The following is a 26,736-nucleotide window of genomic DNA, read 5'->3' on the forward strand; positions in this document are numbered from 1 at the left end:
AGCAGACATGATGTCATACATCTCCCTGATGGTAAGTTCTACCTTGGAGATACATGTTGTGCTTGTCCACCGGGAATCCTCCCACCCTTCAGGTTAACCAGGTATCATCTGAATGAGTTCTCTCCAAGGAACAGACGACAAAATGCAAAGGAGTTGTTCAATCATAGTCACTGTAGCCCGAGGGTTACCATCGAGAGGGATTTTGCTGCATTGATAAATAGGTTCAAAATCCTTGACTAGAAGCCATTCCAGACTTTCCCCACTCAAGTAAAGCTTGTTCTTTCATGTTGCATCCTTCACAACTGGATTTTAGGATGCGGTATGGATGACTATGCCCTAGACGAGGTTGATGTTACTTCTAATGATGTAGAGGGTGTCCATGGTGTCGACAGGGAGACATCCATGCTTGGAAGAACAAGAGGAACGAGTGGACTCAGTCAATATGGATGCATAGAAATGATGTCTACGGTTCGCAATGAAGCTAGAAGAAGAAAGTTTGAACTTCCCTTGGTCGCCATTATTGAACTATCCCCCGGTTTGTAATGTTAAACTGATATTCGTTTGTAGCTAGGGCTCAACTTATTAGCATGTACTACCGGTGAACTATTGAACTGTTATTCTTACGTAGCTAGTTCTCGGTTTATATGATGTAGTTCATTTGTTTCGTTGTTGTGTGTGCTTACGTAGCTAGTTCTCGGTTTATATGATGTAGTTCATTTGTTTCGTTGCTGTGTGTGATGATGCTCTGCTTTATGTCATGGTGGTGTGCTATGTTAAGGTCACAACTGAAGAGGAGAGGTGACCACAAACCTAGGATGCATAGAACCAAACACAGAACCTTGCAACGTCACAGCCGTTTCTACACTCTCGCAAGCCACCAATTAACAAGCCCAAAATGCATCCACTGGTGCGACCCTGGCCACCAAACGAATTGCTGAAGTTGGTTTTTAGCCAGTTCCACCCGATTAAGGCTCCCAATGCTAGGGCCCCGGGAGCCAAAAAACAAAAGTACCGCGCGCTACCAATCGCGCCCTTAGTGTTGACACATTAAGATCCACGGGAATAATATTGTTTTAAACACGATTTTTAAGAGAAGATGTATATGGCCCTGCTTTTTATTAAATATCACCAAGGTTTAGCTTGCACTTTGGGGATGCAGGTTTTACGGAAGCAAAAAATGGTGTAGCACATGAACTAGCTAGATTGGCTAAGTGGTCTGCCGCTTCTCTCTGGCTAGATGATCCTCCGGATTATATTCTTCCTCTTTTGGTTCTTGATGAAACTATTAACGATAACGAATAAAGTGGTATTGAATTGTCAGAAGAAAAAGGGAAACGATTTCCCACACAACAATAGAAATATTATCTTGGTTACAACCAACATCCCCCAGTTCTAGTCGTCTAGGGTCATCGAAGAGATACAATATTCTAGCCATCATCTGCAGGAGCTCCACCAGACGCTTAATTGGTATGTCGGGTGCTTACTTGAGCAAGAAGCCAAGTCATCGATAATCAAATAAAGCTGTTAGTGAATGAGCCCAACTTTCCGATTCAAACATGACTCCTTTACACTTCCAACAAATAGAGAAATCTCCGCTAGGCTAGCAGTGGGTAACCAACGTAGTGCCCTCTTCATCTCCTTCGCATTTGTATGCCACATGCACATCAAACGAGAAAGTAAATCAAGCATTTCATGAACATTGTGAAGAAAAGAATTACAAACTTTATTGTTCAAGACCAATTTGTTCCTACAATTCCAAACTGAACCCACCAGTGGCGGAGCTAGAGGACCCCCCATGACATCATACAAGAGAAAAATTGGAGCTAAGTGCGATTTTAAAGATATTTTAGTTAAATTTAGGCTTATTGCCCCCCTAATTGGAGATTAACAAGTCCCCCCTCTGAATTCTGCCTCCACTGCTGAAACCCACCAAACATCATCCATCGTGATATGATTGGCACCTGCTCTAAAACCCTTCAAGCTACCCCAAGTCTTAACCCAACCTAGAACCTCCCAAGCCCCCAAACACGGCACCAGACGTTAAGTGAGATGCTATCTCAAGCTCACCACGAAGCTTGAAACCTATAACCACCCTTGAACACTAAGACATGAAGTGACTTGAATAAGCACCCAGAAGCGCATCCAAAAGAATAACCTAATCCGTAAAGGCATATGAGTGTGCCAAAGGTCCATAATCCTCACATCCTCCACCCTCGGATGCACCATCACATTGTATATGGCTCTGGTCGAAGAACATATATTGTTAGTCACCGCCCAATAACCTATCTTTGCCCTCGTGCCGAAAAGTTTCACTATGGTAAGGATCAAACTGAGCTCTTGCCGGTCCTCAATTTCTCACGGCCCAAAGGACCGACAAAAAGGCAATCTCACCCTCTTCTCTCGGAGAACCCCCCTAAGCACTCACAACCAGCTGTTCACAACACACAAATATCGGGAAAGTCACGCTAAAAGGGACATGTCTCCCAAAAAAAGTTCCACCATTCCTAGGTGGTACGCCGAACCTCTACACACCGAATTCTCGAATGACGCAGGCATTTCCAGAAAACTAGGGGCAAATTTTACAAATCCATAGAAACTATGACAAAACTATAAATTGAATTGCAAGGTCAACTCATTTATGACCAACCACTGTATAAAATTTTGAGCGGCACGTATAGAGATAAGAACTACACGTTTAACCGGTGGATATACGCGTCTCGTATACCTGTAGATTAATTTAGGGGGCTGACAATGTCACAAGCAACAGATATGTGAAGTGACAAAAGAAATTGTGCTACAAATACGACCTGCCGCCACGGCAAACCGGCCTAGAACAAATCTTTACCCAGCCTGTCACCGGCATTCATCCGCGGGATTTTGGCCTTTCGTAGCAGCACAGCACAGGGGGCGGTTACTAGTACGGTTAGTTGGCGGAGCTGTTGCCAACTCGGCCGCCACCCAGACCCAGCCATATTTTCTCCAACCAAGTTCCCCACTCAAACCCCTCTCGATTGATTTCCTCCCTCGCAACGCTGCCTCCCACCTTGCTCCTATTCAATTCCCTCGCCCAAGTCTCCGATCCGATCTCCCGCACCAGCGAGGCTCCTATGGACCCCAATCCGCGTGCACCGGCGCCGGCGCCGGGGACCCCTCGGTTCAAACTGGGGAAGCAGTCGTCCATGGCGCCCGACCGCGGCGGCGGCGGGGCCGACAACTGCGCCGTGCCGGGCGCGGAGGGGTCGGGCGAGGCGGCTGGCGTCCGCAACTTCCAGCTCATGTACATGGCCCACGAGGGCAACGCGGAGGGGATACGCGACCTCCTCGACGCCGGCGCCGACCCCAACTTCCGCGACTCCGACGGCCGCACCGCCATGCACATCTCCGCCTGCGAGGGCCACGCCGACGTCGTCGAGCTGCTACTCGACCGCGGCGCCGAGCCCGTCGTCGAGGACCAGTGGGGGAGCACGGTGAGGCCGCTTTTGTTTTTTTACCTTTTCTTTTTGGCTCCACTGTCTTTGCTTTTCTCGACGACCTCCGAATTTTGTCTGACTTTGCTGTCATATCCGTGGAAACAAACTACGTACTGTATCAGATTTTTCTTCTTTTACTAAAGGTTGAAGTTGAAATTGTGATCGTTCAGTTCAGTATGCAAACATTATACTGTACAATTTATAGAACATATCATACCTGCTGTTAGGAACTACTGCAGGTATATTCTTCCTTGTAGCCTAACTGCCTGTTGCTCTACTATCTGACAGCCTTTGGCAGACGCGATGCATTACCAGAACCATGACGTGATCAAGATCTTGGAGAAGCGTGACCCTAAGCATAAGGTACTAATACTGTACTTTCTCTCATTGCGCCTACCTGTTGTACTGTCATGTTCAAGTGCTCCTGGTAATCAACACCCACATCCTTTTTTGAAGGTTGCTCCTATGCATGTTAACAGTGTCCTTGATGTTCCTGAATATGAGATTGACTCTAAAGAACTCGAGTTCACTACTGGAAAAGGTTTATCCAAGGTACGTGTAAACCACCAATCAAATCAAAAAAATTCTAATCGCTAGTCAACGTGCTTTTAGTCTGCTATAAGATCGTTGAATACTGGGTTTTATGCCATTGAATTATGGATAAATCCAATCTTCTGTACCCGAAATTTAGACACAGTGAATTTCTTCATCGAATGCTATTCATGTTTGAATCATGCTGTCTTTATTTCTTATCATTTCAATTTTCTTCCCAGGGTACATTCCGGAAGGCGACATGGAGGGGCATTCTGGTTGCTGTTAAGAAGCTGGATGACGATGTGCTTACTGACGAGAACAAAGTGTGAGTTGGTTGATTCAATCGAATGTTTACATTTGTTCCTGGTCTATGTTGGCCTTCTTCACTTAGATCTTGCTCCACTGCCGAGTTGTATTTTGCTTACAGTTTGGATGGATATCTTTGCGTTGCAGGCAAGCATTCAGAGACGAGCTTGATGTTCTGCAACTTATACGGCATCCAAATGTCGTGCAATTTCTGGGCGCTGTAACACAGACCAACCCAATGATGATTGTCATGGAATTTATGCCCAAGGTTTGTCTCCGCCAATGTGCTTTTCGAGTTTGCGTTAATCTGGCATTTCATAACCCTGCATCTGAAGCCATTTCATCAGCAACATCTGAGAGGCCATAGTCATTTTTTTCTAGTTTCAGACCCATGGCTTCATTTTAAACAAGTTAATTGATTATGTATTGTGAGTAAAGAAATGTTATCGTCAAAGTCGATTGATAGTGCAAATGAGGTACCTGTGTGTATGATGTTATTTTAGCCCCTTTTTCTCTTTTCGGAAATACTTTTGTACACCCACGCATGGGTGTGGGTGTTCGTCACCGTCCATTTATTCCTCGAGATTCACTTTCTTTTTTATGTGGTATCAGAATATATCACTGCAAGTAGGATTTCTTCCTAGTTTATTGCAGTGTGATTTCAACGCTGTAGAATCTCTTATGTTTTTATCATTATTTCTGCAACATATGCAGGCTTTCAGTTGAGTATGAAAATATATCACTTTATTTTATGAACTGCTGAGGATCATCAGGCTGACAAATGTTTTTTTTTCAGGGTGATTTGCGCAAACACTTGAATAATAAAGGAGCTCTAGAGCCATCATATGCAGTTAAATTAGCTCTTGATATTGCAAGGTTCGCCACCCACCCATATTAGCTCTTGATATTACCCACATGACAGATACTATTATTGCTATTTTTCTATTATTATCTGTAAAGCCTAATTCGTTGGTCCTGGCGAAATGTAACAGAGGAATGAGCTACTTACATGAGCATAAACCCCAAGCTATAATCCACCGTGACCTTGAGCCTTCGTGAGTACTTATCTTAAAAGAACTTTGACAATTTTAATGTATTTTCTGTAATACTCATCAGTTGTTTCAAATATCTGATTTGTTAAAAGACTTTTCTGTCCATTGCGTAAGAAAATAGGAACATATTGAGGGATGATACTGGACATCTGAAGGTGGCTGATTTTGATTTGTGTAAGATGCTGAAATGGAGAAGGAAAGTTAGAGAGGAGAAACCAATAACTTCTCCTGGAAATGCCTGTAAGCTTATTTTCTTATTGTTTTCACCTTAATATTTTCTATTTTGGAAAGATACTCACTATTTTGACAAAGTTATCGACCTTCTATAACTGATTCACCGTGAATATGTCGTAGGTAGGTATGTAGCTCCAGAAGTCCTGCGAAAAGAAGAGTACGATACTAAAGTTGATGTCTTCTCTTTTGCTTTGATACTTCAGGAGGTAATATTTTTCCCTCGAGTTCACATATTCTTTTGTAGTGCTATTTTGATTGATAATTTGTAAATTTATGCTCTTCTGGTCCAACTACTCCAGATTCCAGTACATGACCATTTTTACTAATATCTAAACTCTTTCAGATGATTGAAGGAAACCTCCCTTTTTACAATAAGAAAATTGATGAAATCGAGACGGCTCATAGCTCTAAAGAAAGGCCGCCTTTCAGAGCTCATCCAAAGAATTATGCCCACGGGTTAAAAGAGTAAGATTCTCTCTCTTTATTTCTTTTGCAATGGATACCAATTCTTTGTAGCACTGAGTGGCTTCTTGGCAGTCCGTTTTCCATCTTGACATATGGTTTTGTGTAAACCTTAATTTGTACTGTTAAGTCCAGATGCCTTTATAGATGGTGACTTCAGTTTGCCTATCTCATCCTGAATTGATTGCTTGACTATTTGATACTATTACAGGCTGATTGAGCAATGCTGGAGCGAAAATCCTGCTGACAGGCCAGATTTTAGAGTAGTCATTGATCGCTTGTCAGCTATCCAAAATGAACTAGCTCACAGAAATCGTTGGAAGGTAATAATTAATGACTTCCTGTCGCATTGCAGTCTAATCAGTGTTACTTCGTAGCAAAACATACATTGTTCTAGCAAAGGCGTTCTCATGTTGGCTATGCTGGAATAACAGGTCAGGCCTCTCAGATGTTTCCTGAGCTTCGAAGGTTTGCGGAAGAAAGATCGTGATGAGGGCAGCACCACCCGTTCTTCACGCTCATCTCGATCCAACTTTTAACAGCCAACTGGGACTGTTGATTTCACTTGGAGGATCATATTAATGATTGATAGAAAGTTAACTCACCAAGTACCAATATTTTTGTGTATCTAAATGCCTCCTACAAAGATTGGTTTTTTTCTCCCTGCTGATCACAAGGTTGTTGCATCATGTCCTCCTCATGCAATCCACTGCATGCTGGAGCAATTTGTAGGGATGTGCACTGCGGCATAGAACTTCTTGATTGCTGAAGTACACAATCTTTCTTGAATTCAGAGATGGTCACAACTGTCAAAAAATAGGATCATTACACCAAGGAATCTATGTACAGATTGATCTCTTTGTTTTATAGTTTTCTTTCTATATGGGTAAGAAAGCAACTCGACTTGGGGAAATGGGATCTCACTTTGTTGTTGCACTTTCTTTGTATAATACTTTTCGAAGATGTTTTGTACTATTTTTTTTTTTTGGTTTTAACACTTCTGAAGAACAAATTGATTCACATATGTTTTTCTTCTCTAACTCTGTGCACAGTGACTGGGGATAGATAGCATAAGTATGAAAATTGTTTGAGCCATACAAAATTGAAGCCAAGCATACCTTTTATTGCAATATACATAACAGACTTTTCTCCTGCCCAATATATCAGCTAGCTAGCACATACCCGTGAACAGAGTAGACGTCTTTGAAAAGAACATATGGAAGACTATCATTTACCGTACGTCTCAAAAGAACAGCTCTCATGACACTGAAAGAACATGAATCTGAATCTGGCACGCCTGAACTTCGAGTTCAGAGGTGAGGATGTACTCAACTTCAGAAAATAACATGATTCTGGCAGCTGTTCCATTACTATATCTTGCCAAACATTTCTTAAACAAAACATGCGTGTATACCAGAAAATATAAAATAAACCAATCAGTTACTTACAAACTTCTCTGCTCAGTATCATCAATTTGTAAGCTCAGAAAAAACTGAACCATATATTTCATCGGTGCACCTCTTTCTGCTCGGAGATTATTGGCCTTGTTTCATAGGACAAAGATCCATATTGTGCGACCAGCGTCAGAACAGGTTAGTTCCATGTCATATACATATTCATGTGTGTTACTCCCTCCGTTCTTAATTAATCGACGCAGGGTCACGCTAGAAGTAAACACTGGCTAGGCAGAGTGCGCGTCAATTAATTCAGACCAGAGGTAGTACTTTAGCTTCTTATGGCATCCCCTGTTATACACTACACATATGTAAAACAAAAATAAATTGACAGATAACTGCCTTTTTTTACCTCATATTATATAAGAAGCAGCAGCTACAAAAAATGCAGATATTTTGCTTCCCCGATGGCTTGCTAATTGATAAATAGTTTGTAGTTAAAAGGATATTTTTCTCATATTTTCATAAAATCTTTCTATTGTTTTTAATAGTGTTGGGCGTCATGATGTACGTCGACCCAGTCGAAACTGATTTTGTAGCTCCTAACGACATGAGAGAGTTCACTGTTGTTGATATCAGGTACAACGTCATCTTTATTTGTATTCTCGGAGAAACGGCTTATTCGTACGGCAATACTCTGCTATTAGCCGAATAAAACGGTGTCATTCTTGTGTCCCACGACCTGAAAGCTGATCAAGAATCAAGTAGTTTTTTTCCTGCTTTTTTCTTTGTATTTAGCGAATCTCTATTAATGTCAAATCTTTACAATGTTCAACATTATTTGTTAGGATCACTTGAAACATAAATGCAAAGAAAATCTTATTTGATGCTTGATCAACTTTCAGGTTCGTGGGCCACAAGAATGTCATCATTCTATTCGGTTAACAACAAAGTACTGCCGTAGAGATAAACCATTCCCCTCCTCCCCCGCCGCCGCCGGCCTGGGCCGCCGGGCAAAGCCCGCGTGGCGCCGGCGGCGGCGGGATCTCCCTTACCCGCGCGCTGTGGTCCTGCGCGAGGCGTGCTGATCGGCGGCGGTGCGGCTCGGGCGCTGCGTGCTCGGTCCGGCGGCGATGGCAGGGCATGGCGGCGACGGTCCCGGCGGAGGACGGGCTGGTGCGGCTCGTGGCCTTGGGTGGCAGCGGAGGGGGGTGGCGGGGCGGCTGCCGGCGATGCGGCCCAGTTTGGGGCCAGGCGGGCCCCGATCTGGGCCAGAAGGGCCTCGGTCTGGGACAGGCGGTCCTCGGTCGGGGCCAGCTCCGGCGGACGTCCGCCCTGCTCTCTCCACTGTTGGTGCCAGGGCTGAGCCAGGTGGGCTTGGCTCCGGCGGTCCTCGGCGGCACGGTCCGAGCCGATCCTCCTCCGTTTGGGGGGTCAAAGCGGTGTTCTTGCGGGAGTGCAATGGCGAGCGCGAGGTTGCCGACAAAGTGTCGGGCTTGACCAGCGACATGGCGGCGTCGGGAACGGTGCGGCTTTGTCCCTGGGCGTCGTGATGGGGGTGCTTCTCTGCGGCGGTATGCGGTTTCGGCCGAGGCCATCTTGCAAGAAGTGAGGTCGCGGCGACGCCGCCCATGGTCTCTGGCTAGCGCATGGCGATTCGGTGGTGGCACGGTTAGGATTGGCACGGTGTTGCAGGTGGATGGCGACGGCGGCCTGGGCGCAGCTGCACAGTGGCATGGCTAAGGAGGCTTGATCGAGGCCTGGCAGGCGGCCGGGCCTGATCTTGGCTGAATCGGCTATGGTACTGTGTCCGGTCGGCGGGCACCTCCTGGTGGCGGAGGGCGGATCCCCTCCCCTAGGTTGTCGTGTGCTCTGATGGCTGCTGGCAACGGTGCCTCCTACTTTGTCCAATTCGCGTTGCGATGTGATGGCCGAGTCACGGGCTCGAGTTCGTGGGGATGCCGGGGCGGCGGCCCTGGAAGGCGGACTGCGCGGATGGCTCTACGGCGGGCTACGTGGCAGCGGTGGTGGTCTCTCTCTTCGGTCATGAGGATGGCGTGGAGCGGACGGTGGGAGTTCCTGGTGTTGGCGGCGCTTCGGCTTTGGCAACCCCCAGATCGTGTTTGGAGATCCCATCTTGGAGACAGCGGGCGACTAAGTTCTCGGGCGCGGTGTGCGGCTGCTTTCGAGCGAAAGTTCAGCGCCTCGGCGCCAATGACGGCGATGCCTGCGGGTGTCGTAACCCTCTTGGGGGCGTCGTTGTGGGTATCCGTCCCGCGCTACGGCTCCGGGTGAAAACCCTAGACCTCACGGTCTCGACGACGGCGGCGGAATGCGTCGTTACCCTCTTGGGGGCGTCGTTGTGGAGCCCCGAGTCATCTTGGTCTCACCTTAATGTCTTCGGTGGCAAGTGTGGGGTTTTCTGTGTTTTTCTTTCTTTCTTTGATCTGCTTTGTATGAGGTTCTCCTCTCCACCTTGTATCGGTTCGGCCGTTGTGGATTTATTTATAAAGCGGGGCGAAAGCCTAGTTCGAAGAAGAGATAAACCATTTTTCCAAAAATACGAAAACAGATAATGTTGTACCTCTCATCAACAATAGCCAACTATATCACGTGGCTACGGGCTAAAAAATTAGTTTCGAATGGGTCGATGTGCATCACGCACCCAACATATCTAAAAACAATATTACGATCAATAAAATTTTACAAAAAAAACATTTGTTTAACTATAAACTATTTACTTGTTAGCAAGACATCAAGGAAAATAAAATAATAAGCCATAATAAAGCTCCTACGAACCGTAAAGAAAAAACTTCATGAAAGAAAAAAATCGATTTCAGAACTGAACACTGTATCTATATTGGTCATGTAAACCAAAGGAAATTATTCTAGATAAACTACGAAAGTGACGAGCAAGTGCAAATCCAAATCCAATAAAACTAATCAAATTATTCATGTACAAAAAAATGATCTCTACTCACACGATTGATTTAGGTGCAATACGTACCTAAACGAGACTAGCGTGACGCTCTGCTGTGAAAAATCAAGACAATAGTACTGCTCTGGAGAGGTGGTCGCTGATCAACGCTATTGCCGATTAGCAGATCCAAATCTTTATAGGCGCAATACGTACCTGAGCGGGGCTACTGTGATGCTATGGGGTGTCCATGCTTTATAGGCGGCTCTCCATTAAATTTGAGATCTGATTAGCTGATCCAAATCTTCTTAAAGGTGGAAGCGAGAGATATCATTCTGTAATTACGTTAGTACAAACTTTCCTCTCAAATCTTCTCACAATTAAAACTCGGTATTCCTTTCTGTCAGCGTACAATAGAATCGTGAGGAGTCTGCCCTGGATCCGTGGCTAATTGATTGGTGAACACTCCAATTGGCTATTGATTGATCCCGTAGTTATTATTTCCTTTTTGAACCTGATTGACCGCCTAGTTAACAAGTATACGCTCATGTTATCTAAAAAAAAAGTATACGCTCATGTTTTTTTTTTTTTTGAGATGAAGTACGCTCATGTTGGATATTAGAGAGAGGGTCATCTTTAGCCGATACCGCAAGACAACCAAAAACATAAAATTTACGGGTTTGATAAAAAAATTGTTCGAATAGATCACCCAAAACGGTTTGATCCGCAAATATTTTTGCGGTAAACCCTAAATAATTTGCTCCTACTCTATACATGCGGAATTTTGATCAAAATGTAACTCAAACCACAAAGATTTGGCGTACCTGGTCAACACTCGCCGAAGCGGTGTACTACTCCGGTGAAATTCCACCACCCCGCCCGCAGTCCAGCCAAATCGAGACTGTACTGCGGCGAAATTGACCTATTTCGGCCGATTCCGGCAAAATCGAGTCCGTACTCCGACAAAGGCCAAATCGAGGTCATACTCCAACGAAATTGACTTATTCCGACCTATTCCGGCGATGAACATGGCTGATTCCGACTTATTCCAGCCGATTAAGACGATATCCATGTTAGACCGTTGACGGAGAAGCCTGGGTGGCCGGCTAGCTAGCACGCTAGCACGCATCAAGCAACCGGCAAGCTAGCACACACGCGCGGCTAGGCCATAGTAGATGGCCGTGCACGCACACACGCTCGGGGGTAGGCAGCAGGGGTCGAGGCGCAAGCTTGGTCGAATGCCTCCCGATCTGAGTGAGAGGAAGACAATGGAATATTTCACGATTTATTTTTTACAGTTGGAGGATACGCGATCTGTTCTGCTCTGACACTTTCTGCACAGAAAAAATCAATGCACTTAACCACATGCGTGTTTTACGATTTAGCCGCTGCTTGAGATACTCTTACTACTGTACGTCAGTACGTGTACAGTAACTCTGCCGTTAAATTCAATCCAACGGCCTCCTCCCATTTCTTGCATGAACAGAATTAGAAGCAAATTTGGCGCTAAATTTGGATCCACTCTTTGCGGGACTTGCGGAGGCAACACTCGAAACAACACTGCTCATTGCAGGACTTGCAATGCCGGCACCGTTGGCAGCAACCGCGATGGCAGCCTGCACGGTACTTGATCATTTGTATTGCTCGTTGCTGAACTTGCAAACTTTTGCGTTTTTACTCCCTCCATTTAAATTAATTTGAATCGGATACGTGTCACTTAGAGGAGGAAGGACGCCGTGCCTCTTCCGTTGTCAAGGCGTACGCTCATACTGGCGATTGATACAGCCGCACACGGGTTTTTGGCCTGATTGAGATGGATGTAGAGAAGATGATGTGCTTTGTTTTTTTTGGCGCCAGTACATAGTGCTCAGGTAAGTATTTTGAACATACACCAGATTTTCCCTCGATGTCTCCTTAAATGCAGGGAATTCTGTTTCTAATTGTGTGCAGCGATGAATGACATGATGCTCGGTTGGATTGAATTTGATGCCTGATTTTATTACTACCTCTGTCCTAATTTATTGTTTGAGAGGTTTTTCCAATTCAAAATCTTGTGTCTCCTGCGTTGGTTTGTTTGTTTGTTTGCCGCGTTTATAACACCGTTGAATATCTTTACAACAGACCGTCCAATACAGCTTATTGTCATTGCTCGACGCCTCGACCGACACAAGAATAGCTCCAACTTCACAGCATGGGAAGTCCAACACAAAAACCCATCGAACACACTAAAAGACAACTAACAAAATCTTGCTGCGGCCAAAACATTATTCATCAGAGCCTTCGTTGTTGCACTAACCACCACAGGGAACTAACAAATCGCCGACTGAAAATGATGCCACCCTGCCCCGGCGACCAAACACCAATATCTGCCACTGGTCCATATAGACAAATCCCACTCCAACACTTTTCCCCAAAGGGGGAATATGACGGTAGGTGGCAGGGACAAGGGTTTCCCTCGGAGCGAATCGGAGGGGACGAAACTGCACGCTAACGCCTTCACCAGGATTACGTTGAAACTGAGTCATCACAATGTTCAAATAAAAATATTTCTTGAAATTGAGTTATAGAATGAAGCACACACCAACGGATGAATCCTTAATTACACTTATAGCAAAAAGGGAGGTGTAGCTATAGCATATACTACTCATATAAGTAGTTCAGATCGATGCACGCGTATCTTGCACGTCGATCGCATGGCACCCAAGTAATGAAAACTCGTATCACTCCACAACGACAATTGAGTCAGGCAAGCGAAAGCTAGTAGTGTATAAATGTTGGTCCTGACTCCTTCCAGCTCTTGATAATGCATGGACTAGAGCTGAGCAAGCGTCTGCAGGTCGACGGGGTGGACGTCGGACGGCAGCGCGGCACTGTAGGCCCTCCGTCCGACGAGGATGTTGGCCGCCTCCGACGGGTGGAAGGCGTCCCAGAAGAGGTACTCGGCCCTGTTGGCGCACGGCGTCTGGTAGGGCAGGCACGTCACCTGCCCGTTGTTCCTCCCCACCCCGCAGCACCCCGTGTTGGTCACCGTCAAACCTGCACAGCCGAAACGTACGATTTCGTTCGTCGATCAGATAGCTGATTCCAGCACAGACAGGAATGAGCATTTCACGGAACTTCTTGGTCAATTACCATGCGACCCTGGTGATCTGAGGATGTCCTGGAAGATCCCGTAGGCGTTGATGTAGGTGAAGTGCGCGCCCGGCAGCGTGTTGAACTGGTCCACGAGGTTGACCACCTTCTGGTTGAAGATCTCGATGGCGCTGTTGATCCGCTCCACGCAGGTGACGCCGTCGGGGCTCTGCTGCGCAAGCTCGTTCGGGCTGCACCCGACCTGCCCCACGCCCATCAGCGCCACCTTCCTGGCGCCATTGTTGTACAGGGCCCTGAGCTGCTGCGCGTACTGGTTGGCGAGCACGTCGGCGTACTGCTCCGGCGTGTACTGCCGGCTGGTGCCGTAGACGGTGGGCATGAAGTAGTTGTTGAGGTAGTCGTTGCTGCCCATGCCCACGGTGAAGATGCACTGACTCAGGTGGTTCGCCGCCGAGTCCTCGTCGCCTAGGATGTTCACCAGCTGCTGCACCGCCGTCTGGTAGTTCTGGAGCTGCCCGCCGAGGGGGATGCGCTGGCCCTGCACGCGCATATCGTGTTTTGCAGCGTACATTCGTTAGACCACATTTCAAGGAGAGAAATCAGGTTTCCGTAAACCAAGAAGAAAGGTTTGTGGTCGAGCACGTGCCAGCTGCTGGCCGGTCTCGTCCCTGATTCCGGCGGCGGCGGAGGCGAAGTTGACGCCGGAGAGGAGCTGATCGCTGCTTGCACCCGCGAACGCGGGGATGTAGTCGTCGAAGCCCAGAAGACGAGCTGAAAACAACAACAAATTAGTTTAGCGAGCAGGCGTAACTGTTGATGATTATTAATAGATTTAAAGTCCGTTTCGTTACAAAAATCAGTGTTCTTTTCGTTTAATCACCAGATTTTATTCTCGGTTGATCTAGCTCTAATTTAATTCTCGATCACCCGATTCATGTGTAACTGGAAGAAGAAATTGTAATTGCATACCGGTGCAATTCTCATGTGCATGAATCACAATACAAGAGAACCAACCTGTGGTTGGATGGTTAGAAGGGCAGTGGCACCCCCAGCCCACCAAAGTTCAAATCTTAGATTTGACACTTTGGTGTCTCATAAAGGCGGAATATTCTTCAGTGGGAGGCGACGTTCCCGTCGACAGCGAGGCGCCTGTGGTGACTTTGTTAATCTCAAGACCCGCCGGATCAGTTCTTCGATGCAGTGTCTTGGAGGTGGGTGTGTGTGCGTTCATAGGGGTGAGTGTGTGCGCGTATGTGTGAGCGTCTTTAATTGTACTGTGTTTCGTAAAAAGAAAAGAATCACAATACAAATCTAACAGATCTAGAGTCTGATCTTGAACTAACTTAATACTCGGTTAATCTAGAACTAGCAAAAGAGAATTTTCTTTTTAAATAGCCCTTAGTCAGTAGTAGATCATTAGCACGCCAGAAAAATAATCCACTTATCCACGTATGCAGCTTAGTTAAGTGACCTCTATGACCAACTTAACTAGAGTAGTCTAACATAAGGTTCGCTCGTGCCGTTCGTTTCGTGAGAGGAGACTCATGGATCCTCTGGGGTAAGGATGTTGGTCCGGAGGCAGTGAATCTGTCATTATTCACCAATTTCAATTTCTTCAATGGGATATGGTGGATCTTGGTTCAAGATAGCATGCGACGTTTCGTTGACGTGACACAACAACATGTGTTTTGCTATCTGCATCGGGCATGTTTATCAATTCACAAAGCCTCGTTGGCGATGGTACTCTCTTGGATCTGGCAATGGTGGAGGCCCGGTCTCTTTCAACGTGCGTTTAGGCGGCGTTGGAGTTTGGCAGCGGCCGCTGTCTTCGGCGAGTGCAAAAAACCATAGAGATAGTTTTGTTTTCTATCCTTCAGGTTTTTTTGCAAAGTTTTTTGGATAACTATTTTCTCCTGGTCTGTCTGAAAGTTTCATGTTTGTGTACTCACGTAACTTGTTTTTCTATCAATGAAATACATGGTTGCTCTTAAAAAAACTATAGTCTCTTTTTGTAGGTTGGTAGTCTTTAGCAGATAGTCACGCCGCTTGCACACATGAGTGCTTTTTAGAGTATCTCCAGTCGCGTCCCTCAAAGCGTTCCTCAAACCGATTTGGGGTGCGTCGGATAAAAAAACGGTTCCAGCCGCGTCCCCCAAAGCCGATTTTTGTCCGGCGCGGCCCGATACGGTGTCCGGTGTCCCGAGCCCGTCCTCGTCCCACAGGGGACGCACCGGGCACGCCGGACACCACGAAAAGCGAGGAGAAGCGACGCGGGCCCGACACGTCAGTGGCATAGGGAAAATTCGTATCCCACTCCCGCCAAATCCCGCCCCTCCCGCCACATCGCGCCTATCCCGCCGCGCATTTCTGGCCTCCCAACACATGTCCCGCCGCCGATTCATTTCTCTTATCCCGCCGATTTTTTTCTCCCTCCCGCCGTCCACCCGCCGCCGCTACCCTCTCCCCATTCGATGGCGTCACCGACAGCCCCAAAAAAGATGGACAAGAAAGCGTCCAAGAAGCCGTCGGGCAATGAGACGAAAGAGGCGAAAGCGCTGTGCGCGAAGCCACGGAAGGCGCCGGCTCCGAAGAAGAAGCCGGAAGGATGGACCGATGATCAATGGCAGCAAGATTGTCTGCGCCGGAAGATGGCGACGGCGGAGCGGAAAGGATGGAGGGCGGCGGAGCAGGAGAAGAAGGCTCTGACGGTGTGCCAGCACCAGCACATAATGGCCGGGTGTATCGCCGCCACCAACGCGAGCCCATGGAGTACGTCCTTGCCGGTGTACGTTCCGGGAGTGATCTCTCCGTCGACATCCGCCTTCTACAACGACGGCCCCTCCGCCACTCCCGGGTGCGTGACGCCTAACTTGTCGCCCCACTACAAGGATGTGCTGCCGCATGGCGGCTTCAACCCCAACAACCTCTTCTACTCCCCGGCGTATGAGAAAGCGCCTCAGCGCGAGCCAGGACCCGGTCCGGACGGCGTCCCGTTCACTGGCCGCAGGGGGCCGCTCGAATTCGACGGCGCCGATGCTGAGGAGGAGGAGGACGGGGGTGAGGACGAGGAGGAGGAGGAAGAGGAGGGGGTGGAGGATGACGACGAGGACGATGAGGACGAAGAGGGCGGCGAGAAAGAAGACGAGGAGGGTGCCGGTGATGATGATCTCGTGGAGGTAGACGCGGACGGCGTGAGGACTAGGAAGAAGAAGAAGAAGGCGTCGGGCACACGAGGCCCCAAGTGGACGGTTTTGGAGGATCTATGTCTGTGCGAGTCGTGGGCGACGGTGAGCCATGACTCTATCATCGGCGCCAACCAAAAATACGGGAAGTATTGGACGAGGATCAAGGCCGAGTTCGATGAGTGCAAGCTCATCAACATCGACTACAACAAAGTGACAATGAAGAGGAGCCAAAAGGCAATGTCGACGCGATGGGCCATCATCCAGGCGTCGGTGAACTCCTTCCATGGGTACCATCACGACTTAGTGACCAGAGGCGACAGCGGCGCCGACGTCTCCCAACTGGTACGACTCTTTCTTACATAATCTGCAGCGCCTATATTGTGTTCGATGAAATGATTCCGCTTTCTTTGGTTAGTTTGACAGGTCCATGGATTTGTACCGGAAGAACTCGGAAGGTCACAAGTCTTTCACGCTGACGCATTGCTATAGCAAGCTCAAAATGAACCACAAATGGCAGTTGACGCGCTTGTCGTTGTCCAAGGGGAAGGACGTCATTGATCTGGACGTGTCGCTGGCAACGTCGGCATGCCGTCCTACTGGCAACAAGGCTGCCAATGCCGCATTGGCCGACGCTGCATCGTCTGAGAAGACGCAGGTGTCGATCACGAAATGCCTCGCTGACGTCTCCTCGACCTTTCTCTCCCGCGACGAAAAGGTCGACCAAAGGTGGGCGGAGCTGCTCAAGAGGCAAGAGGAGAACTTGGAGCTCAATAAACGCAGGGACGACATGTTCCTACTGAGAGCGTCGACAGAGGGAATGTCTCCCCGGAAGCGGGCGGCGCACAACTTCTTCAAAGGCCAAATCCTCGACGACATCGAAGCCAAAATGGTGGCGGCCGAGGCAGCGGCCGACGCGGCGGCCCAGGCAGCGGGAACGGCAGCAACCGCGGAGCAAGAGCCGGCAGACACATCTTCTACTGCTACACCTACGTCGGCCTCTGCCTCTGCCTCTGCGTCGGCGACGGAGCAGACGGAGCATGCACATCACCGGGCAGATCGCGACGAGGTGATCGTGATCGACGGGCCTACATCGACTCAGGATACGTCGCCGTCGGCCAACCCCTTCTTCTAATTTAGCATGCACCACCGGTCTGTAATATGATCGCGCTCCCAGTACTTTGATCGTCGCTACTCTGATCGCGACGATTCGGCGGGAACGATCTCTTTTGATTGCAAACTATTTGAATTTCTGATTGGGAACGGCGTTTGGGGGATGCGGCTGGGGAGCGACGTCCCCCAAACGTGACACGAACAAAACACGTCCCCCAAACGCTCGATCCAGCGCTCTTTGAGGGCGGTTTGGGGACCGACTGGAGTTCCGCTTCAGCACTCATCTATCTGCAGGCAGAGCTAGTCACGGGCTGCTTCGAGTTTGCCAGCATCCCTTTGCGCGCGCGCTCCTCAACCAGACATCATTTCCGCCCGTGTGCGCCATGGACTTTGCCTTTATACAGCGCAAAGAGTCCGAAACTAGCTATACCAGCTATCATATGGACATGGTCATCACGGCAAGTAAATGGTCTGGGATTGCATGAAGATGACATCATCTGAGGTGGCACTTACTCGAAGTGTCTAGTCTTCACAAGGACCACACAAACACCTCGTACATTCACTCATTCAGTCGATCTGTGCAGACTAGGAAATTGTACTAGCTAAACGGAGCTACTACTGCGCACGTACTGGGCAACTCCTGGATGTTTAGTGAAGTGTAAAAATCACATGCCGCGATGAGATCGTGTGAAGATAACTAAACCACTCCGCATGCAGCTCAGAAACCAGAAAAGCACCTAGCTTTACGAAAGCGAAAACACGGGGAAGATCTAGTAGTAGGAAGAGGAGGAGGAGCTGCTAGTAGTAGGCGACGCTAGCTTACAGATGGCGTCGACGGTGGTGAGGCCGTTGCTGAAGCGGCCGGTGGCTCCGGCGGGGAAGTCGACGCCGTAGGGCGGGTAGTTGGCCCTCGCCAGCGACGCGATGTCATTGTTGTTTCCGTTGTCCACCAGCGAGTCCCCGAACACGAAGTAGCACGGCACCTGCGGGTCGGCCTGGGCGCCGGATGCGGCCACGAGAAGCAGCAGCAGCGGCGGCAGCCACGACGAGGTCACGCGGTCCATGGTCTCGCCGCCGCGGACGCGCTAGCTTAGCTTAGCTTTGGACAGCGTTCCGGCGAGCTTGCGGCGGGTTGCTGGGGTAGATAGGTAGAAGAAGGAAATGTGTTCGATCGAGACCGGGAGAGGCCGACACATTCGAGTCTTATTTATAGGGCAGCTTCATATCGTGGTTGGCTAGATCACATATTTGCCACGGTAGACTGTAGACTGTAGTTCTGCAGTGTAGACGTCCCGGAAGTCGTCCGGATCGGGCTACCTCGGCAGCGCATGCATGTGCGTGCATGGTTGGAGCAGTCACGGTTGGGTCGGGGCCGTGCCGCGGAGGCGAATTGATTGGACGACACGCGCCCGGTTACCACGGTACCGCGAGGGTGGCAAGCCAATGCGTGGTGCAAGCTGCAATGCAGAGATTGTCAGCGTCTTCCGTCATTCCCGTCCCGCTGCGCTGAGGTCTGGGTAGTAGAGTTTTTGTGTCTATTAATCTTAAATTCTCATTTTTCGTTACTTCTATTAGGAATTTAGGAGTTGAAGTCGTGTTTGGTAAAAGTAGACATTAGCTAAGTTTAATACCCACTTTTCCTCACTTTTCCTACTCTACTCCTACATAGTTGATTGGGGATTAAGGTTTTGTGGAGATTGGATGAAGTTAGGGGTCTCACCTAATCCATATAAGATTATTCCCACTAATACCCACAAAATCACTATTACAGGGTATGTTTGATTCTTAGAACAGAAACCTGTAGGAATAGTAAAGCCATTTTTTGGCACCTAGATACTATGGAACCTGATTAGAACCGTTCCGAATTTGACTATACTTAGAAAACATTTAAGTTACATGGTGAACACGTACTAAGTTGCATGCTATTTGGAAAGTTAGAGGATTTCTTCAGACTGTTCACTATGAAAAATTTCATTTTTCCCCAAGCTACATATTTTCAAATTTCAGTACATAACTTGGCACACACATATGTGTGTGCGTCCTAAACATGCAGATTTTTTATCTATTTTTTTTTTTTGAGAATCGAAAATACTCGTTTTTGGGTTGCACAGTACAACGGGATTGCGAGGGACCTAGGTTCTGTCTCGTATTTCTTAGGAATAGGAAAAAATTGTAAGATCATAAAGTCATGTTGATGCATGTAAAATGCATGCATCAACTTTGTAGTTTGTTGACACATATATGATGTTATATCCATATTCTATATTGATTTTTGGGTAGTTACCAATGATCCCCTTTATTTGGGTTATAACTCGCAGGACAGGAAAACCCTGTTTTGTGTATTTTTAACTTTCGGGGACATAAATGAACTCAAATTGAGTTAGAATTTCGGCGATCCCAATATTTCATCAAGAGAAGCTTCTGGAGCACTTGAACCTCACGAGATGGGCTAGGAAGGCTAAAGAGGCCAAGTGGCGCGCCTAGCAAGGGGGGCACCCTACCTCTTTCCCTTTCTAACCGTCCGATTTGCTTGATTCTTTCGCCCACAGACTTCATCTGACCTAAAAATCCCTATATAAAGGACTTCTCGAGGCTTGATCGAGGAGAGCGCCGCAGAAACACTAGAAACACCGAAACAGAGCTAGAACCAACTAAGATTGGAGGGGGAATGATGAGGACATCCCTACTACACTACTACCTCCGTCATTGCAAGATGAAAATGATGCTGCTGTGAAGCTCAAGTACAATGAAGTCAGGATTGGACCAATGACATGAGCTCGTGCGAAGCTACTCAAACAACCGGTGAACTTGTTCCTAAGTGATACTTTGATCGATGAGAACTTTATACTGCCTAAGTCCTATTACTTATGTATGATCAGGTTCGAAGAGGGAGCAAGCATCGCACGAGGAGGAGAGGAGCAGCTGGACAAGAAGCTGGACGTGGAGCTGGACATGAAGACATCCCATGGACGCGCGAGGGAGGAGCGGGAGGCATGCGCGAAGGAAGAAGAAGAAGAAGCAGTCCAGCCCAGCGCCAGGCCCGGTCTGACCGGCCGCCACGCCGGCCAACCCGGCACCAGACCCGATCCAACCGGCCCCCACGTCGGGTGAGCCCGGTTTCAACCGGATCCTGCATTGGTGCCAGCCGGGGGGGGGGGGTGTTCTGTTTGTCATCTCGGCGCCCCGGTCATGACCCAGTCCCAGGCCCGGTCCAAACAGGACCGGCCGGTCCCAGGCCCGGTCGACCGGCTCCTGAGCCGGCCGTTTCCGAGTCTGTCTCGACCAGATCCCGATCTGGGTCGGTTATCTATGTATTTTCTCGAACCCTGGTCATCCTGAACCCCTATATAAGTGCCCAGGACGCCCCCAAATTAGGTTTAGACCATGTTTAAGATAAACCCTAGTTCATAGTTGATTGCTTTGCAACTCTATCGAATTCTTACACCATATTGCATTGATTTGGTGTAAACCCTGAAAAGTCTTGTGTGATTTGCTGTTCCATTGGGAATTAGACGGTTGCAACTTACTGCTTCGTGGTCGGTGCCTACGTGTGCAAGTGTGTGGAGTTGCGAATATCTTGCAGGGTTGAGAGCTGTTGCATTGGCGACAGGGACCAATCGAGAGATCTCGTTGCATCATACAAGTTATCATCCACTTCATCATCAAGTTATCTCCGCTGTGTTCATCCCGTGATCATCGTCACCATCGTGTTTACTGAGAAGATCGGGCAACCCCTTATCATCTTGGTATCAGACTTCAGTGTTTTCTCGGTAAGCCATCCACAATCCACCCCATAGTTGACTTGTGAGTGTTTTCCTATCCAGAAAAAGCCAAAAAAATATTAGGGTTAGGGTTTGCCATAGCCTTAGATTGCACTAATTTCGAGTTTTAGTTGCTTTTCGTAGTTGTTTTTGCATATCTTTTTCTTCCATCTAGTTTTGTTAGGGTTTGTGTCTCCGCGATCATCTAGTTTCCGTTTTTGCTACTCCGACTCCACATAGCGTACAGTGTGTTTGTCCCAACCATAGACACAACCTTTCGATATAAGTGACTAGGAACTTCCCCAGAAGAGACTAGTTTTACCGCTCGACAGGCTGCTTGTTAGGGTTTTGGTGCTTTGCAATTTCTGTTGACCGTGGTATCAAGGAGTTGAGTCATAAAATAAATAAAAAAGAGAAAATAGAAAAGAAGCAAAAAGAGCTACATAGCTGCATGTGTTACAAAAAGAAAATCCAAAAAGAAAAAGTGACGTGCTAGTAAGATTCAAGTGAAGGCCTAGTTTACTTTTCTGCACCTGTAGTTGAGCAATCTTGTGCCTGTTTCGTTGAGCTTTGCTAGTCTTTCTCGAGTGCATTGCAACCTGTCATCCATATAGTTGCATTGCCACATTTATCGCCTTGTGTGAGTATCATTGGTTATCTACGGTCAGCGCTAGAGCTTGTTATTGGTGCAAATAGGTAGCCTACCTACATCCCCACATATATCCTGCTTTGCCGTGTGATTCGTTCTTATACCCTTGATATTCGCTTTGCTACATCCGTGCACTAGTTGTCACTACGAGTGGTAAGCAATACTAATTCACTTTGGAGCGATAAGATTTCCTTTTCTTATCAGTTTTGAGTGAGTTGTGAGAGTACCACCATATATTTTTGATTTAATGCACTAACCTACTAACCATGTCTTCTAGTGATGAGAAAATTGTTAACCAGAAAAACAAGAATTCCGTTGATGTGATGACATGGAGGGAGTATGAAGCTCTTTGTAATGAGATGCGACGTGAATTCCGCACTCAGGACGATGAACTTAAGGGGACTGTTCAGGGGATCTCCCAGAAGTTGGATGCTACTAATGAGACCGTTACCACAATGCAAGATCAAATGACGGATATCCAGCGTAGTCTTCAAGTTTTGCAACTAGCCGTTGAAAATCTCACACAACAACAGCACACGAAGAAGAAGACCCTGATCTTCAGGATGAAGCACCTGGTGTTGGTCGTGGTGCTGGACGTGGTAACCGTGGTCGTGGCTTTGTTGAACTCGGACGCCATGGTCGTGGGTTTGATGAAGAAGATGGATTGGGTAAGCCCAAGTTCTCCATACCCAAGTTTGAAGGAGGAGCTGATGTTGAAGAATACCTCACTTGAGAGCTGAAGATTTAGAAGTTATGGCGCTTACATGATTATACCTAAGATAGGAAGATCAATCTTGCTTCCTCATAATTTGATGGCTATGCATTGCGTTGGTGGGATGGAGTTACACGTACTCGTCAAGAAGATAACGAACTGCCAGTTCGTACATGGCGTGAGATGAAGGTCATTATGCAAGCTCGTTTCGTTCCCACTAATTATTTGCGTTCTATTTATGATGAGTTGACCCTATTGAGACAAGTTGTGAAGACTGTTGATGAATATTTCATGAAGATGAAGATGCTTATGCAGCGTGGACGTCTTCGTGAGTCACTTCAGATGACAATGCAGCGTTTTCTACATGGTTTGAAGTATGATATCAAAGGCATTGTTCGTCATCACGGTTACACTACAATGAATGAGTTGCTACATCATGCAAGAGAAGCTGAAGCACAGTTGGCTGAAGAAGCGCAAATCAAAGGTCGTGCTACGGGAGCTGGGCGCTACACGCCTAGGGCGCCCCCATCTACGGCGCCGGTGTCATCATCGCGCTCCACACAGTTTCCTACTTTGTCTAGCAAGCCGGTTTCCAATATGTCCAACACAAAGAGGTCCGAACCTGCTGCAAGTACAAGTGGTTCTAGCATGTCTACTGCGTGCAACTGTGATATGGCTTGTCATACATGTGGTGTCAAGGGTCACTTCAAGAGAGATTGTCCTAACCGCAAAGTTATGATTATCAATGAGGACAATGAGTTTGATAATTATCTTGTTAAGCAAGATAACTTTAGATGAGAGTAGAGAATCATTTAATGAGAAATTCTCAAGCTATTAGTGAATTGCATGATATTGTGGAGAGAACCTCCAATGATGTTAAGATGCTTGTTAAACATTTTCATATGGTTCAAACTCAAATTGATCAACTCACTAAAGTGCAAAATGACTTGTTAAAAAATAGTTCTAAAGAAAAACATGCTTATGAAGTAACAACTGTAGGGATTCGTTGCATAGAAAAACAAATAATTTCCTACCGCGAGAACGCAATCCAAGCCAAGATGCAATCTAGAAGACGGGAGCAACGAGGGGATGAACAAGACTCACCCTTGAAGATTTCCAAAGCCTACAAGATGAGGCTCTTGTTGCTGCGGTAGACGATCACTTGCCGCTTTCAAAAGCGCGTAGAAGATCTTGACGGTGCCACAATCGGGCAGCACCTCCGTACTCGGTCACACGTTCGGTGTTGATGAAGACGACGTCCTTCTCCCCGTTCCAGCGGGCAGCGGAAGTAGTAGCTCCTCCTTGAATCCGGCAGCACGACGGCGTGGTGGCGGTGGCGATGGAGATCTCCGGCGGAGCTTCGCTAAGCGTTGCGGGAGAGGTGGAGGAGTGGGGCGGCTAGGGTTTGGGGAGAGGGGGTGGCCGGCCTCCAAGGGGTGCGGCCAAGGTGGTGGCTTTGGTGTGTCCGGCCCCCTCCCCTTGCCCCTCATTATATAGGTGGAACCCCCAAGTCTTGGACTACAAGTCTTCGAATAAGACCCCAACTCAAAACCTTCCATGTGTAGGGAAACCTACCCAAGGTGGGATTCCCACCTCAAGTGGGACTCCCACCCTTCCATGAGGGGGGTGGCCGGGCACCCTTGGTGGAGTCCACCTGGGACTCCACCCCTCTAGGGTTGGCCGGCCATGGGAGGTGGAGTCCCTTCGGGACTCTGCCTTCCAAAGTGATTTCTTCTGGACTTTTCTAGAACCTTCTAGAACCTTCCATAAATGCACCGGATCATTTTTAAACTTATAAAATGACTTCCTATATATGAATCTTATTCTCCGGACCATTCCGGAACTCCTCGTGATGTCCGGGATCCCATCCGAGACTTCGAACAATACTTCGAACTCCATTCCATATTCAAGTTCTACTAATACAACATCAAACCTTAAGTGTGTCACCCTACGGTTCGCGAACTATGTAGACATGGTTGAGAACTCTCTCCGACCAATAACCAATAGCGGGATCTGGAGATCCATAATGGCTCCCACATATTCAACGATGACTTAGTGATCGAATGAACCATTCACATATGATACCAATTCCCTTTGTCACGCGATATTTTACTTGTCCGAGGTTTGATCATCGGTATCACTCTATACCTTGTTCAACCTCGTCTCCTGACAAGTACTCTTTACTCGTACCGTGGTATGTAGTCTCTTATGAACTTATTCATATGCTTGCAAGCTAATTAGACGACATTCCACCGAGAGGGCCCAGAGTATATCTATCCGTCATCGGGATGGACAAATCCCACTGTTGATCCATATGCCTCAACTCATACTTTCCGGATACTTAATCCCACCTTTATAACCACCCATTTAGGCGGTGGCGTTTGATGTAATCAAAGTACCTTTCCGGTATAAGTGATTTACATGATCTCATGGTCGAAAGGACTAGGTAACTATGTATCGAAAGCTTATAGCAAATAACTTAATGACGTGATCTTATGCTACGCTTAATTGGGTGTGTCCATTACATCATTCATATAATGATATAACCTTGTTATTAATAACATCCATTGTTCATGATTATGAAACTAATCATCTATTAATGAACAAGCTAGTTAAGAGGCTTACTAGGGACTCATTGTTGTTTACATAACACACATGTATCAATGTTTCGGTTAATACAATTATAGCATGGTATATAAACATTTATCATAAACATAAAGATATATAATAACCACTTTTATTATTGCCTCTTGGGCATATCTCCAACAACAACTAGAGGTGGTGTTTCTACTCAGGATCCTCTATATCCTAAGGGGCATCCCAAAAGAGTTGAACAAGATTCTCAACGAACTAAAGAAATTAGTGCTCCTTCTAAGAAAAAGAAGAAGAAACATAAAACTATTGTAGAATCCTATGAGCCTGTTAATGATCCTAATAGTATTTCTATTTCTGATGCTGAAACTGAAAGTGGTAATGAACATGATAAAGATAATGATAAGAATGATGTTTCTGATAAAGATGAGATTGAAGATGAACCTGAAAAGCATGCTAAAAATAAAAAGTACACTAAAGAAGATTTTATTGCTAAGAAACATGGTAATGAAAGAGAACCTTGGGTTCAAAAGCAAATGCCTTTTCCTGCTAAGAAACTAAAATCAAAGGAAGAAGAACACTATAACAAATTTTGTGATTGGATGAAACCTTTGTTCTTGCAAATCCCTTTGACTGATGCTATTAAATTGCCTCCTTATTCAAAGTATATGAAAGATATTGTCTCGAACAAAAGGAAAATTCCTAATGAGCAGATTTCCACTATGCTTGCTAATTACTCTTTCAATGGCAAAGTTCCAAAGAAGCTGGGCGACCCAGGTATACCGACTATTCCTTGTTCCATCAAGAATAATTATGTTAGAACTACTCTATGTGATTTGGGAGCAGGAGTTAGTGTTATGCATTTTTCTCTTTACAAGAGACTTGATTTAGATAAATTGATACCAACTGATATATCTTTGCAAATGGCTGATAAATCTACTGCTGTTCCTGTTGGTGTATGTGAGGATGTTCCTGTTCAAGTTACTCAAAATTGCTTAATATTAACTGATTTTGTTGTGTTGGAAATGCCTGAAGATGATAATATGTCCATTATTCTTGGAAGACCTTTTCTTAATACTGCAGGGGCTGTTATTGATTGCAATAAAGGAAAAGTTACTTTCAATGTTGATGACAAGGAACATACTGTTTATTTTCCCAAGAGGATTGATAAAGTATATGGAGTTAATACAATTTCTAATTTGAGATCTATCAAAGTGGGAGATATTGATTGTCCAATAAATGAGCCTAAAGAAGAATATCAAACT

At 46.7% G+C, this 26,736-nt stretch overlaps 2 protein-coding genes across 2 annotated transcripts; one reads left to right on the forward strand and one right to left on the reverse strand.

Moving 5' to 3' along the window:
* Positions 1 to 2,888: 2,888 nt before the first annotated feature.
* On the forward strand, positions 2,889 to 7,078 carry LOC127343850 (serine/threonine-protein kinase 12). Its single transcript, XM_051370044.2, has 12 exons — positions 2,889 to 3,467; positions 3,759 to 3,833; positions 3,927 to 4,022; positions 4,244 to 4,329; positions 4,458 to 4,578; positions 5,107 to 5,186; positions 5,303 to 5,365; positions 5,484 to 5,602; positions 5,717 to 5,802; positions 5,940 to 6,061; positions 6,270 to 6,381; positions 6,493 to 7,078. Exons 1-12 carry the CDS (start codon positions 3,108 to 3,110, stop codon positions 6,595 to 6,597), a joined length of 1,425 nt encoding a protein of 474 aa, XP_051226004.1. The 5' UTR covers positions 2,889 to 3,107; the 3' UTR covers positions 6,598 to 7,078.
* A 5,815-nt stretch (positions 7,079 to 12,893) lies between these two features.
* Positions 12,894 to 18,932, reverse strand: LOC127343849 (GDSL esterase/lipase At5g45670). The gene is made up of 4 exons (XM_051370043.2): positions 18,581 to 18,932; positions 14,109 to 14,233; positions 13,502 to 14,000; positions 12,894 to 13,405 (listed from the first exon to the last, which is right to left on the reverse strand). The coding sequence occupies exons 1-4, from the start codon at positions 18,819 to 18,821 to the stop codon at positions 13,182 to 13,184; spliced, it is 1,089 nt and encodes a 362-aa protein (XP_051226003.1). The 5' UTR covers positions 18,822 to 18,932; the 3' UTR covers positions 12,894 to 13,181.
* Between the last annotated feature and the right edge of the window lie 7,804 nt (positions 18,933 to 26,736).

The sequence above is a fragment of the Lolium perenne genome, chromosome 3, assembly GCF_019359855.2.
Source record: "Lolium perenne isolate Kyuss_39 chromosome 3, Kyuss_2.0, whole genome shotgun sequence".
NCBI classification, from domain to species: Eukaryota; Viridiplantae; Streptophyta; class Magnoliopsida; order Poales; family Poaceae; genus Lolium; species Lolium perenne.